General features: G+C 38.8%; 1 protein-coding gene across 1 annotated transcript in view; it reads left to right on the top strand.

Moving 5' to 3' along the window:
* ERC2 (ELKS/RAB6-interacting/CAST family member 2) overlaps positions 1-14,704 on the top strand; it is a 975,448-nt gene that overhangs the window by 392,094 nt on the left and 568,650 nt on the right. The window contains exon 7 of the mRNA XM_077993178.1: positions 6,906-7,073. Coding sequence (XP_077849304.1) covers positions 6,906-7,073 — 168 coding nt within the window. The remainder of the gene's footprint in view (positions 1-6,905; positions 7,074-14,704) is intronic.

Here is a 14,704-nt window from a genome sequence, read left to right as displayed (position 1 = left end):
CTTTCTGAAGGCGCACATAAAATATGGCAGAAAGGTCAAGTGTCTTATGTATAGAACTTCTAGAAACATACCTCACCATTGGAACTGGTTATAATTCCTGGGTGCTGACATGAAGATTAATAATGCTTAACTCTGATTTTGGCAACGTTTTGCCAATTTCATTGCCATGGTTCTTTTCTTTCAAGTTATTACCTGGAACTGAAGTGATAACAAATGTTTTATGTTTTATACTGCCAGATAAAAGGTTACATTTTCATATGTCACGTGATCTTACACACACACACACACACACACACACACACATACACACACACACACACACACAAATGGATCAAAAGGAAATGAGCAATTCTCCTAAAATGGAAAGATTGTCCTAGTTTTAACATTAGATGACTAGTTCCCATGTGGTTAAGTCACATGTAAAAATTGGAAATTCAACCTTCTGGGTCTTTGTACACTGACTATACCATACAGTTCTAATTTTCTTTTGTTTTTCTGGGAAATGATGGTGCTCTTTGCTTTGCCAAGTTTTATTATTGAGTCAACTGCCAAAGTTTAAGAGAGAGAGTCAAGGGCTCTTAAAATTATTTGGTGTTGAGTGAAGAGGCAGAGAAAGGTATTCCATATACCCAAACATTTTAACTTTATGTCTCTACCTGATGTTGGAGTATAATCTAGACTTCGAGCTTTCTAATTCTGTTTTAAATGATGTACTCTGTTGAGTGGAGTCAGAATATTAGAGAGGGAAACTGTAATTTCAGTCATTGATACCCAATTTGGAACTAGATATTCTAATTTTTAATAGAATGTATTTTTTCTTGTATTTAAACTTATCTTCCCTGTATTTAAACTTCGGTGCATCCAAAGGCCTGTGTGCCTGCTTGTGGTTTTGCACCATCTGGAAGTTCATATTTAACTTTAGAGATGATGTCATACTTGCTTACTGCACACTGGGCTAATGTTGGTTGTGAATTGCCTGTGGTTCATGTCAAAGTTTCATCTTAAAAAAAAAAAAGAAGACCCTGAAGCCCATTTCTAGTGCAAAGCTCTAAAGATAGAGTGAAAGTGATTGAAAGGCACGACCCAAATTCCTTTGAAGTTAAGTACACACTTTCCAGTGCATAGAAAATAAACCCCCAGACAGAAGACCTCAGCTGGCACAGGCTCCCTCCTGCCATGTTGAATTTGGGTGTTTGAGTAACGTGCTGATCACAACCATCCTTGCTCTCCATTTTGTTCCTGGAGAAATGCTCTCATGGCTAGGGTTTTTTTTTTTTTTTTTTTTTTTAAATCTCTTTTGGGCTTGGGAAGATGCGACAGGGCACTGATAGATCACACATGGCAAGAAGGTGCTATACATGTTAAGCCTTAAAGTCTAGATTATATTCCAACATCAGGTAGAGACATAAAAGTTAAAATGTTTGGGTATATGGAATATTTTCCTCTGCCTCTTCACTCAACACCAAATAATTTTAAGAGCCCTCGACTCTCTCTCTCATCATTACAGAGTGTCTTTTTCTAAACTCTCTCCAGCACCACTCACTACCTCCCATATTGTAATTTATTTATATCACAGTTTGGATATTAGGCATTTCCTTTAGTCCAGATATAGACCATCCAGCTTTGATAGGTAGGATGCAGGGCAAATGGGACCTCAGTCATGTGTTTCTTCTCAGAATCACACTGAGTCCTGGTAAGCCCATGTGCAAATATCTATAATTGATTGTAACCCCTTTATAACCACTGCTATAATCCAGAGTGCTCAGCATGTTCTGCCAGTTTTCCAATAATCCACCAAATGCCTATGCTTTGTGCATAAACTCAAAACCATATTTTTTCACCAGGTATAATGAAAACCCAAAGAGAAAAGTGGTGTTTTGCCAGGCTGGTAGATGAAGGTAACTTTAAACAAAGATGGGCCACATGAGAAGCTGTGGTCCATCTTTAGTGCATCATCTTTAGTGCACCTGGCATGAATTTTCATTTAGGAAGAGGAAGATCTCCAGGACATGAGTACCGCTCCACCTTCCCAGGCCCTATATCTTTCTGGCTATTATGTGAGAAGGGGCACAGCTATCAGCTATTTGAAGATTCTGCCATTTTCCTCCCCAGTCACAGAATGTCCATCCTCTTTTGTAATGCAGTCAGGGCCATTAGGGCTTGGGGGCTCCACACATCTGTGATCACCCCTTCCCCTACTGGGACCTCCCAGCTTCATCCTTCTCACTGGAACAGAAACTGGAAAAACTCTCACTTCCCTGTCACCTTTGACCTTTAGAAACACAGCTTAGGCACCCCTTTCTTGTCAAGGAGCAAGAAAAGGATCTTCTACTCCAATAATTTTTCTTTCTCTCTAATATCATTGTCCTTCCCTGATACATTCTACCAAAAATGGATTCCTGTCTTTAAAAATCCTAAGATGTCAGATATGATCTGTTCACACCTCTTGGTTTTATAGATGGAGAAACTGAGGCTGGAAGGCTGGGGGAGGGGAAATGAGAGTTATCTGTCCTGATCCCTCTCAGGCAGATAAAAGCAGAACCAGTCCTAAAAACCTAAGTGTCCTCTTTCTATTGTTCCTATTGGCTTCTTTGTTGTTGTTGTTGTTTCTCTTTTAAATGCCACCTTCTGCTGCTCTGAACTTTTCTTTTTTTCTTTTAAAAAATATTAAATTTCAGTATCTTTAGGGTTATGGGTGGTTTTTGGTTACATGATTGGTTAAATCGTATAGTGAGGAAGTCTGGATTTTAGTGTACCCATCACCTGTGTAGTGTACCTTGCACCCAGTAGGTAGTTTTTTATTCCTCAGCCTCCTCACCCCCTTCCTGCTTCTAAGTCTCCAGTGTTCATTATACCACTTCACATGCCTCTGTGTACCCAGAACTTAGTTCCCACTTACAAGTGAGAACATGCAGTACCCAGAACTTAGTTCCCCCTTAGAAGTGAGAACACGCAGTATTTGGTTTTCCATTCCTGAGTTACTTCACTTAGAATGATGGCCTGCAATTCCATCCAGGTTGCTGCAGAAGACATTATTTCATTCTTATCATATGTATATCTTATATATATCACACTTTATCTACTCTTATCTACTCATTCTTTGATAGGCATATAGGATGATTCCATATATTTGCAATTGTGAATTGTGCTGTGATAAACATACACACATAGGTATCTATTTGATGCAATGACTTCTTTCCTTTTCGGTAGATACCCAGTAGTGGGATTGAATAGTAGATTGACTTTTAGTTATTTGAGAAATCTCCATGTTGTTTTCTATAGAGGTTTTACTAATTTACATTCCCACCAGCAGTGTATAAGCATTCCCTTTCCCCCACATCCATGCCAACATCTATTGTTTGTTGACTTTTTAGTAATGGCCATTCTGGTTGGGATAAGGTGATATTCTCACCATGGTTTTAATTTGCATTTCCCTGATGATTAGTGATGTTGAGTATTTTTCATATGTTTTGGGTAGCTGTATATCTTCTGTTGATTTCTTATGACATTCCTGTGTGATTTTTGTTTTTGATTTATTTTGTCTTTTTTTTTTCTTTCCATTCAAATTTTACTTGCCTATAGGATAAGGAAGCAAAATGTTTGAAAATTTTTGTAATGAAATGCAGCAATCTTCTACTTCCCCTGTTCCATTTTTTTCCCCTAAGATAAACTCTTTTAACTCTTCTTGTTCAGTTATTTTGATATCTCTAAATAACATACTTGCTTCTCTACTTCCTGATTGCTAGTATAGCTACTATCTGTTGACTTCCTGCTATGGAGGGTGAAGATTAAATCCTTCCATCACCCCAATACCTCATCACCTCAATACCTCATCACCCATGGGAATCTTATTCAACCCCCACTTCATTCTCCCAGTTACATTATAAGGCAATTTAGTTCCCAGGTTGGTGTTTTGTTTATTTTGACCTCTCTCTTTTATGAAAGACATTCTTGTAAGATATTTGTTAATTCTTAGTTAAGTATTCATATATTTTTCAAACTTATCGAAATATAAATTATAACTGTATATCAAAGTATAAATTATTAAAGTATACAGTTCAATTACTTTTGACAATTTTGTGCACCATGTAACTGTTCTGCACTCTCACTAATCGATTTAGAGGCAAAAAATACCCTCCTGTCCCTTTATAATCAGCCCTTCCCACCTTCCACCCCAGGCAACCATTGCTCTCATTTCTGTCACCATAGATTATTTTCACCTCTTTTAGAATTTCACAAAAATGGAAACACAGTCATGCCGTAAATCCTCTAGATTCTCTCACTCAGGATGCTTTTGAGATTCACCTATATTATGGTGTGATTCTGCAGGTCACTCCTTTTTATGGATAGTAATATTCCATATAAATATACCACCATTTTATTTATCCGTTCATTTATTGATAGACATTTGTGTTGTTTCCTGTGTGATCCATTATGAACAATGCTGCTGTGGGTATCTCTATGAAAATCATTTTGTGGACATGTCTTTTACACTCTCTATATCAGCAATCCCCAACCTTTTTGGCACCAGGGACCAGTTTTGTGGAAGACAAGTTTTTCCACAGACAAAAAGGTGTGGGGTGTAGGGGATGGTTTAGGAATGAAACTGTTTCACCTCAGATCATCAGGCATTAGACTGTCATAGGAGCGTGAACCCTATTGTGAACTGCACATGTGAGGGACCTAGGTTCATTAGATTCTATAAAAATCTAATGTCACTGCTGATCTGGCAGGAGGCGGAACTCAGGTAGCAGTGCTCGACCAACACTCAGCTCCTGCTGTATGGCCTGGTTCCTAACAGACCCTGGACCAGAACTGGTCCGAGGGATGGGGACCCCTGTTCTACATGATCTTATTTAATTTTGACTTGTTGTAGTAAACATAGTATATTCCTTTCCCACATTAAGGGAACTGACAAAGAGTTACTTCATGTATCCTTTCCCAAAGGGATCAGGACTGATCCTTGAAGAGTTAGTTCCTGGATGGTTCTAACCCTGGCTACAATCACATGTTAAGGTGTCTTTAATGATCCAGAAAAAATAAATCATGGTGGTTGTCTTAGTTCATTCAGGCTGCTAGAACAAAGTACCTAGACTGGGTGGCTTATAAACAACAGAAATTTATGTCTTACAGTTGCAGAGGCTGGAAAGTCCAAGATCAAGGCACCAGCAGATTTCTTGTCTGATGAGAGATCAATCAATGCTTCATATATGGTGCCATCTTGCTGTGTTTTCACATGATGGAAGGAGTGAATGAACTCCTTTGGGCTTCTTTCATATAGGAATTAGTCCCATTCATGAGGCAGTTTGCCCTCATGACCTAATGACCTCCTAAAGGCGCCACTTTTTAATATTATTGTATTGGGGATTTGATTTCAATTTATGAATTTTGAGCAACACATTCAGACCATAACAGTAGTATCTGCTGAAGTGGCAGCAAAATAATTGTGGCAAACGGTCCCAATCTTTTTTAAAAAATATATCCAATAAAAAAAGTAAATGTCTTGGGAGTAACATATTGAATGTCATTGTTTAGCTGAGAACAAGTCCCTTAGAAATCTCATGGTCCATCATTGTCAATAATTAAGGACAATAATCCTTCAAATAAAGTGTTTGTCACAGTTACATTTTAAGACTAGATTAGCGTACATTTATAAACACGGTTGCAAATATGGTGGTGTACATCAAAAAAGTACAATTTTAAAATGCTACAGAAAATTAACTCAAAATGGTATTCTGATGGTCTTCATATTCTTTTTGTTGTCTCATTTTTTTTTATTTTACTACCCCAGTGACTTGTTTCTATGATCTAGTCTGAGTGGTCTAGAAATAGACCTTTCTTTGCACATGGCCTTCAGAATGTTAAATTAAAAAAAAAAACTTATATTTTCTTTTTTATTAACAACATTTGAAAAGCAGGAATTATAATTTTTTAAAATTTTAGAGCTGAGTTACAAAGAGGATTTTTTTTGTATGCTTTGTCTTTTTTTTTTCTTTAAAAGTATTTGGAAAGCAGTCTTTCATGAGGCTGGAGAATGGGTGTTTCATTTCTATCTTATTTTCTTCCTCTAGCAGCATGAGTGTCCTCTTGGCAACATGTATTTTTCTAATTTAGGAGTGTTTCTCTACATGTCAGTCTTGTTCCTCCAGATGTCCATGGCGTGGCTCATTATGTTCTCCGTATTTCAGGACTGTGCTGCAAAGCTTGAGCAATATTTTACCCTCCCTGGGCTCTCAGAGAGACATGGGAGTATTGATGTGCTTTGTTTCCAGCTTAAACAAACGTGTAGTTTCCCGTAAGTAGGGAAACAAACATGGAAACCTACCACTATTTCATAATGTCTTATTTCATAGAAGTCTTATATATATATATATATTTTTAAAGTATCACTATTGAGATGTGCGCAAATAGGGCTTTAAGAAGGATGTAGGCTGGCCAGGCGCGGTGGCTCATGCCTGTAATCCCAGCACTTTGGGAGACTGAGGCAGGTGGATCACAAGGTCAGAAGATTGAGACCATCCTGGTTAACACGGTGAGACCTCGTCTCTACTAAATATACAAAAAATTAGTCGGGCATGGTGGCAGGCACCTGTAGTCCCAGTTACTTGGGAAGCTGAAGCAGGAGAATGGCGTGAACCCAGGAGGTAGAACTTACAGTGAGCAGAGATCACACCACTGCGCTCCAGCCTGGGCGACAGAGCAAGACTCTGTCTCAAAAAAAAAAAAAAAAAAAAAGAAGGATGTAGGCTGTTAAAATGCAGGGCAGTGAGGTTGCCATAAGCAGTGGTTCCACTGTGCCTTGCTCAGTGAACATGCTGCTGCCCTGCCCCCTCCAAGGGCACAAGTGATGGTTACTGATGACCTTTCTGTAAAACTACAACCTTCTGTCTTTTTCCTGATTTCAGGTAGATGCGCTGAGATTACGACTGGAAGAAAAAGAATCTTTCCTCAATAAAAAAACGAAACAGCTGCAGGACCTCACAGAAGAGAAGGGGACACTGGCCGGTGAGATTCGTGACATGAAAGATATGTTAGAAGTGAAGGAAAGAAAAATCAATGTTCTTCAGAAAAAGGTGAGTAGCTGACATAAGCCCTTCAAGTGGGGTATCATCCATGTTTTGTCATTTTAGAAAAATTTTGAGCACATGGAAAATAAGTAATCTTTTATGAATCTTAGATTAGGAAGTATAGGCTGATTTTCATACTGGTGTTTCACTTACTGGTAGTTGTATCATGTCGATATTAACATTGCTTGATGAATTTTCTACTTGATTACCTAGAAACTAAATAGTGATGTTTTTTTTTATTCACCAGCTTAAACATAGAGAGAATTGTACAAATTTAGATTCAAATTTAAAATAACCAAAGGTCCCAACAGTTAATTTTTTCTTCATTACTGAGAGTTAGCAATGTATTTTGTGGGTCCTGAATGTATTTTAGATACATTTGATATTCACATAAACTGTAGTAGATCCTATTCTGTGAAGCCCATACAGATTTTTGGGAGGCAGGAGTAATGTTTTACACCCATTACTTAATTGAAATCAATGGAAAGAATGTATAATAAATTCCAGCCACAGTGATGCAACATAGAAGATGCTCGACCTTGTTAAGGTCATTCCTTCCTTCCTTTAGCAGCTCATTTTCTACCTTATAGGGTACCCTGATTTTGTGATAGCGTCCCGATTTTCTTTTGGAGAATTCCTGTTTGCTACTCTATATAGTTTTAGTGGGACCACTGAGTATCCTGCCTTCTCTTAGTAAAAGGGTAGGTGAGAAGAGACACCAATGGCTGCTCTTTTACAAAAAAAAAAAAATGTGTTGGGAAGATACAGGGATGTCAGATGAACAGGCGGCCAGAGTGGAAACTAGGTGGAAATCAGTGGTGGGCAGCAGGAGCCTCTGGCGTGGATGCTGCCATCCACAGGCATGCTGTCAGGTGCTCTGCTGCAGCTGCAGCAAATGGAACTAACTGGCCCCTGCTCTTGGTGTCACCTGCCATCATCATTTCTCACCTGGCGTGGATCTACAGCATCCCAGGTGATTTTCTTGCATCCTCCCTCATGTTTCCTACAGCCTATTCTTAACACAGAAACTGGATTAATCCTTGTAATGCATAAAACAGTTCATGTCACTCTCTGATCAAAACTCTGTAGTCACAACCAGTTACATAATTTTGGGGGTCCATTGCATAATGTAAACATGACGCCCCTGTCCCAAAATTGAGAATTTCAGGATGGTAACATCAGAGCATAAACCAAGCATAGGAGCACAGCTGTCTCCACCTCCATTGGCTTCCATTGTCACTCAGAGTAACAGTGGAAGTCCTTGCAAGGGCCCAGGACACCCTGCAGGATTAGGCTATCTCTGGCCAGTCTGGCCTCCTGTCTCACTGCCTTCCCCTTTGCTCAGACTGCACCAGACACTGTGGCCTTCATGTTCTTCTGCAGACACGTGAGGCGTGCTGTCTTGGTACCTGACATTTACTGTAGCCTTTACGGAGACACTCTCATTCTGAGCCCACGCTGCCCATTGTGGTAGTCACGAGCCACATGTAGAGATTAAGACCTTGACTGAGATGTGCTGCAAGTGTGAACTGCACATCAGATTTGGAAGACTTATGAAAAAAATGGAAGATCTCTCATGAATCATTTTTTACTTTGATTATATGTTGCAATGAAAATATTTTGGACATATCAGGTAAAATAAAATACATTATGAAAATGAATTTCACCTGTTTCTTTTTACTTTTTTAATGTGGTTACTAGAAAGCTTAAAATTAACTGTGTGACTCACACTATGTTCCTATTGACAGAACTGCTCGAAATAGCCACATGGCTCATGCCTTTGCTTCTTTCAGGTCTCTGTTTAAATAGTGCTTTGTTGCAGGCCTTTTTTGTCCATCCTGCATAAAATCGCATGACCACCCACATTCCTGCCCTCTGTCTTCTGTCATCCAGTTTTATTTTTTTAAGTAGAACTTTTAACCATCTGACAAATGTGTGTGTGTACATATATATATATTTAAAATTTATATAATATGTATTAAATATATAAACAAATATAATATGTATTTAAATATACCTAGTTCATTCATATTACTAGAATATAAATTCCAAAAGGGGAGACCTTTCCCCCATATCTTTAGTACCCAAAAGTTACTAAATCCTTAATAAATATTTGTTGAATGAATGGATAAATGAACTTGCTCTAGAGTTAAAGTCTTGCATAGGAGCATTTGATTGGCCAAAGTTATATTACATCCTCACCCCCTGCTGCCAGGAGCACTTATTCTTGTGAATTTGATTCAAGGACAGAGCTATGCAAAGATGACAACAATAGTTGGCATTCATTTGTTTCAGTGCAGAGGTTGTGATGAGCATTCTAATATCTATTAGGATATTCCCCACGCTTTTGACTTTTCATAAGTGAGTTCTCTAATCTTTCTTAAACTCTGAGAGCCAGTTAGTCTCTTCCTGTTCTGTTATGGTCAGCCAGAGCCTAAATGGTACATTTATGTACAGAATAGTGCGTCACATTTTAAAAACAAAGTTAGATTTAAACCAAATTATAGAGGATTTACCAAAGAGTTAAAAGTAGAGACACTGCATTTGTTAGAAACTCTCAGGATATTGGCGATTTGATGAATCATATTATTAATTCATTTCTGTAGAGATCTTCATGGACAAGGTCCTGGTCATTGGAGCCTCCTCTTGTAGCACTAGCTAATTGATACAGAAATTTAGAAGAGAGCTGAGCAGAGATTACTAAGGACCCTTGAATCAAAGGGGCTGTCTAGGGTACATGGGAATAACAGAGAAATGGTTATAGTAGACTGTCTTGGAGCATGTTCTAAGGATTCAAAAGAAGATTTTTCATTTAAAATATCCAGCTGCAAATAATAACAAAGGTTGCATTTATTGAACTTACTTATATTGAACACTGCTGGATACTTTATTTACTCATGTAAATGGTGCTTGTTACATGCACTGTTTACTTACTCTTGACCACTACCTAGTGAGATGGGCACAATTATTAATCTAAGGAATTGTGGAATATTGAGGCTATGGTAAGCTTGCCCAAGGTCACATAGCCTAGATAAAAGTATTTTTTGTCTTTAGAAATATATAATAAAATAATTATTGTAAATTAAGAGAATAAGCCTCATTTTTTAAAATTTCACTTTTTATGATGATGACACCAGGTATGAGAGTGAATTAAGGAAAAATATCACACTTGTCCATTTTGTCAGAAGTTGAGACTAAGTACACTCATTCTTGAGGAATAAATGACAACAGTTTTCTCAGTGAATATTTTGGGATGGCACTTACAATGCATAAGTGACAAATGACCACTTTTACCAATTCAAATATTTTGCAGAATTTTAAACTTTCCTCCACAGCCATACTTAAAAGCTTGAGAACCAGTCTGGAAGTTCTAGAACAAAATCAGTTTTATATTATGGCTCCTTTTGGCAACATGATTATGATATCACGTGTTTAAGTCATGTAGACAATGGGTTTGGAAATGTTTCATGTTTATTTGGAGAGGTTGCTCAGCTTCAGGTTTTTAAACCAAGTTTACCAATACTTTTGGGGAGGAAATAAAACCACTGGCAACGTAGCAAAGCCACAGGAGTTGTATTATACCTGCAATGTGAAAGGGAAATAATCCCTAGAGAAGTGATGCATATGATTTAGAAACTGACTGAAAATGTAGAAATAATACAAAAACAAATGGGCCAATGAAATATTGTCTTTAATTCTGGAGACTCCTTGGAGCTTAGACTACATTCAGCATAATTGGCTGTTTTAGGGCAGGCTTGGATTGAAATAGCATAAGCTTTGGATTAGGGTGTGTTGGCATGGAAGAATAATAAGCTCATGTCAATGTCAGACATGCAGTATTACTTAATATTTCTTTCTCATAGACTCTTTTGCAACCCTGTGTTGATGCCAGTGGAACTAGGTACGCTCCTTTCCTGGCCACGTTTACCCTGGCAAAGCTAGGCTTGCATTTCATATCTGTCAGCTTTGCCTTCAGAGCTCTGGGTCTCAGAAGTCTTGTGTGCTGCATAAGCCATGTAGACAGGCATGGACACGATGCTCTAAGTATTTCATCACTTGACGAAGGAAGTGAGGCTGAATAAACAGAAAACCCCAGGTGGAGGAGCATCTCTGATGAAGCTTTTGTAGGAAGACAGAGGTCATCTAGAGTGGATTTTTGGCCCTACCATCATACTTTTGGCTTTACTCTGTAATTCCAAGACATAGAGTTCTCTTAGTAGGGGACAAAAATGCACGTGTATGAAAAGTGTTTAGCTGTGACACTGAAATCAGAAGAGCGGTACGGTTTCCATGCTGAAGCTGTAATTTTCTGTTCCCATACCTGAATTTAAACTGTAACTGGTGAAGTGCTATCTGACTATTGAGTTTTTGTAGGAAATGTCAGAAAACCTTGATGACACTGTACATTTGGAAAGCGTATAATGCCCAGGATTTTAGGACATGGTAGCATTGTTTGAACCCGATCAAATTCAGACTGTTACGCAGTGCGTAGATTCTTACAGCATAAACTTGCTACACACGAATTTTTTTTTAAACTCATTAAAACTGGACAAAAATTCTATCTCCATTTTCATTCTAGTCCTTAGTCCCATAAGCAATGTGAATTTATAGAACAGAGGTACTTTATTTATTAGAGGTAGAAAAACAGATGGTGATCTCTCTGGAAGCCAAGTTCACTGGCTGCCTACTGAACTTTGTGGATTGCCCTGTGGGTTGGAAAAGGCAGAGAGGGGTGAATGGAGTTGGCGCCTGGGAGTGGTATATATGGACCTTCCCACTTCAGCAGCTTGATTCTACCTATTTGGAAGTATGGTGGTGAAAATTCTGAATGATGATAACCTCAGGGCTAAGGACACTGTGGGATTACTGAGTTTCTTCCAGATATTTTTTTTTAAATTTTTTTAAAGTAATACCTGAGAAGATAGATACAGAACGTAGAGATTTCCATGTTGGTGTAAAATTGAAGTAAAGTGTGGAGGACTTTTTAACTCAATTGAGCTCTTTCTCAATGTTTAAACATCTAGTTGAACTTTTATACTTATTATTGGCAAACCTCCTAATTTTTCGACATGTGCAAAATCATATTCATTTCACTTTTACTGAGTGTTTCCTATGTGTCAGTCAGTCACCACTCTAGGTCCTGGAGGTTCAGGGAGAAATAAGACAATCTCCAGTCCTCAAGAAACTGACAGTCTAGTTGTGGAGACAGACATGTATAATCCTAAATATAAGTGCAGTGGAGAACAACATATGGCATGTTACCAGAAGGAAATCACTTGATGGATGCAAACAGCAGAAGCCACTTCTGGCTACCCTAAGCAAAAGGGAATTTTTTGTAAGAATATCCAGGGTCCCACTATCTGGTCTGTAGAACCAGACTGGGGATGATAAAGAACCAAGGCAGCCCTAAGAGACCAAGAGAAGGCAAACACCACTGTGATTTGCCAGGAGTGTCTGGTCAGCTGTCTTTTCTGTTGACAGCTGCTCTCCCTCACCCTCTTTCCTCTGCCCTCACATTACACTGTCAGTCAAGAGTCAAAGTCCTGGGACAGAGCTCCAAACTTCACACAACTGACTCTCTTTGGCAGGATCTAATCAGACCCTTCCTTTATAAGAGTCAGGGATATGTGACTCCAAGCTTTACACTGGAGCTTTCTGCTCTGTTTTTGTGTCACTTACTCATGGAAGTCTTTGCTGACACTGCAGTCTGGGGGAGGTTTTACACTCTTAGAGAACTATGTCTTGGCTTAGTTTGGAATTATGCATCCCTTTGGTGAATATTGGCTTCCCTCTCAGGGCTTGAGTGCCCCAACCATCATCATCAAGATACCTCCAGCTTCTGGCAAAATTCTTGGCATCTGATGCTCCTTGATCAATAAGGATTGAGTGAATAAATGAGCTCAGCAAATTCTCAATGAATGAGAACTTGGGAGAGGAGAAATTGCTTTGAGATCTACTTCTCACCCAAGAGTATTGTTAGCTCTGAGGAGAGTCATTTGCCCCAGCAAAATGTCAAACCCACTCTTGTTCCCAGCACGGTATGTTCTGTGTAGGCTGCAAGATGGAGCTATCCCATGAATAATAAAACACAGATGAGGAAATGGTTGTTGCTCTACCCACACCTAACATCTCCAGCCTTGGTTCTATTACCCTAGGAAGGTAAAAAGGGATGGTTTGAGTAAGGGTGTTTCGCCACTCTTCCTTCATTTTCCTTTTTAATAAAAAGAAATGTGACATTTATAGAGAATATCATCTTATTCTGCAAAAAGAATGCTTTCTTCTCTAGTTATCACTTCTAATTTATTGGATTGTTAGGAAGGTGATATTTTATGAGAGTGATGCAATGAAATTTCTGGTTATATGTGGTCATTTCAATTATGACCATACAAGTAATTATTTTTATAATAAAATGATTATATTATATACTATTTGTTGAACCCTTACTGTATACCAGACACTGTGCTAAGTGATTTGCATCCTTAGGTTATGCATTCTTGTAACAGACCTAATGGCTTATAGGCACTATCATAATCCTGGTTTTTAAAATGAGAGACTGTGGTATAGGGAAGAACTCGTTCAGAGTGACGTGGCAGGAAAGGGATGGAGCTATTCTTAACCACTACACTATTCTAGTGTTTTTTCTAGTTTATGGTCCTGCTTCCCTCATGAGACAAGTGGGATCGTTAACTTTTAGGGATTAGTTAAACTACAATTTGAGCAACATACCTGAGGTTGATATATAAGAACACCTCTTTTTAGGACAAAACCAGCAGAGATACAGCCACTAAATAGTGTAATAAAAAAAAAGTAGGGAATGAATTACATAAATAAAATATAACACCAGGTCTGTATTTAAAAATATGATAAATTATATGTAGAAAAAAGAAAGATTGTGGTGGCTTTCAATATCTGTTTAATTTTTCTTCCCCCAGAAACTCTTTATGTACCATTCTAAGATTGTTTTGCTGCTTCATTTTTAAAGGATTGACGTGTCTGCTCTGATGGTAGTTTCACTTTCCTTTGGTTGTTGGCTTAAAGGATGACTAAGACCTCAAAAGATGGTTTGAGACATGTAAGCAGCTTTCCTGGACTAGTCAAAGGTGAACTCTTGAGTTGGGAGATCCCTCATTCCTTGCCAAGTCCAGAGAGGAAACGGTCTGGGAAGCTACTCCACTTTTGCAGCTCACTTTGCAGTGAGCTGTTCACGTAGGTCTGACCTCCTTGGTATAGGCAAGCTCACTTTGCATCGAAGCTAGGAACTGGCCTGGCATCCCAGGGGTTGGGATCACAGCTAGGGTGGCCATGGGTCTAAAGCAGAGGTTCTTAACCAGGGGCTGTAACTGAGGCTTAGAACCTCCCTACTCCCCTGGGAACATTTGCTACTGTCTGCAGATATTTTTGGTTGCTATAGCTGGGAGGATGCTATAAGCATCTTGTGGGTAGGGTCTATTCCAGGGGTGCTGCTAAATGTCCTAATATGCAGATGACACCTCTGCCCCCAATAAATAATCATCCAGAGAAGCCCTGGTCTACAGGAGTCCTTTCCTTCTTGTGTAAGGATCACTGCTGCTCTTGGTTCTCGAGGCCCCCTGCCTTGAGGTAGCATTTCTTAAAACAGTTTTTGCTTAGTATAACAG

Source organism: Macaca mulatta, chromosome 2 (assembly GCF_049350105.2).
Source record: "Macaca mulatta isolate MMU2019108-1 chromosome 2, T2T-MMU8v2.0, whole genome shotgun sequence".
Taxonomy (NCBI): domain Eukaryota; kingdom Metazoa; phylum Chordata; class Mammalia; order Primates; family Cercopithecidae; genus Macaca; species Macaca mulatta.
The sequence above is the reverse complement of the archived record's forward strand: the minus strand, read 5'-3'. Positions and strand labels throughout refer to the sequence as shown.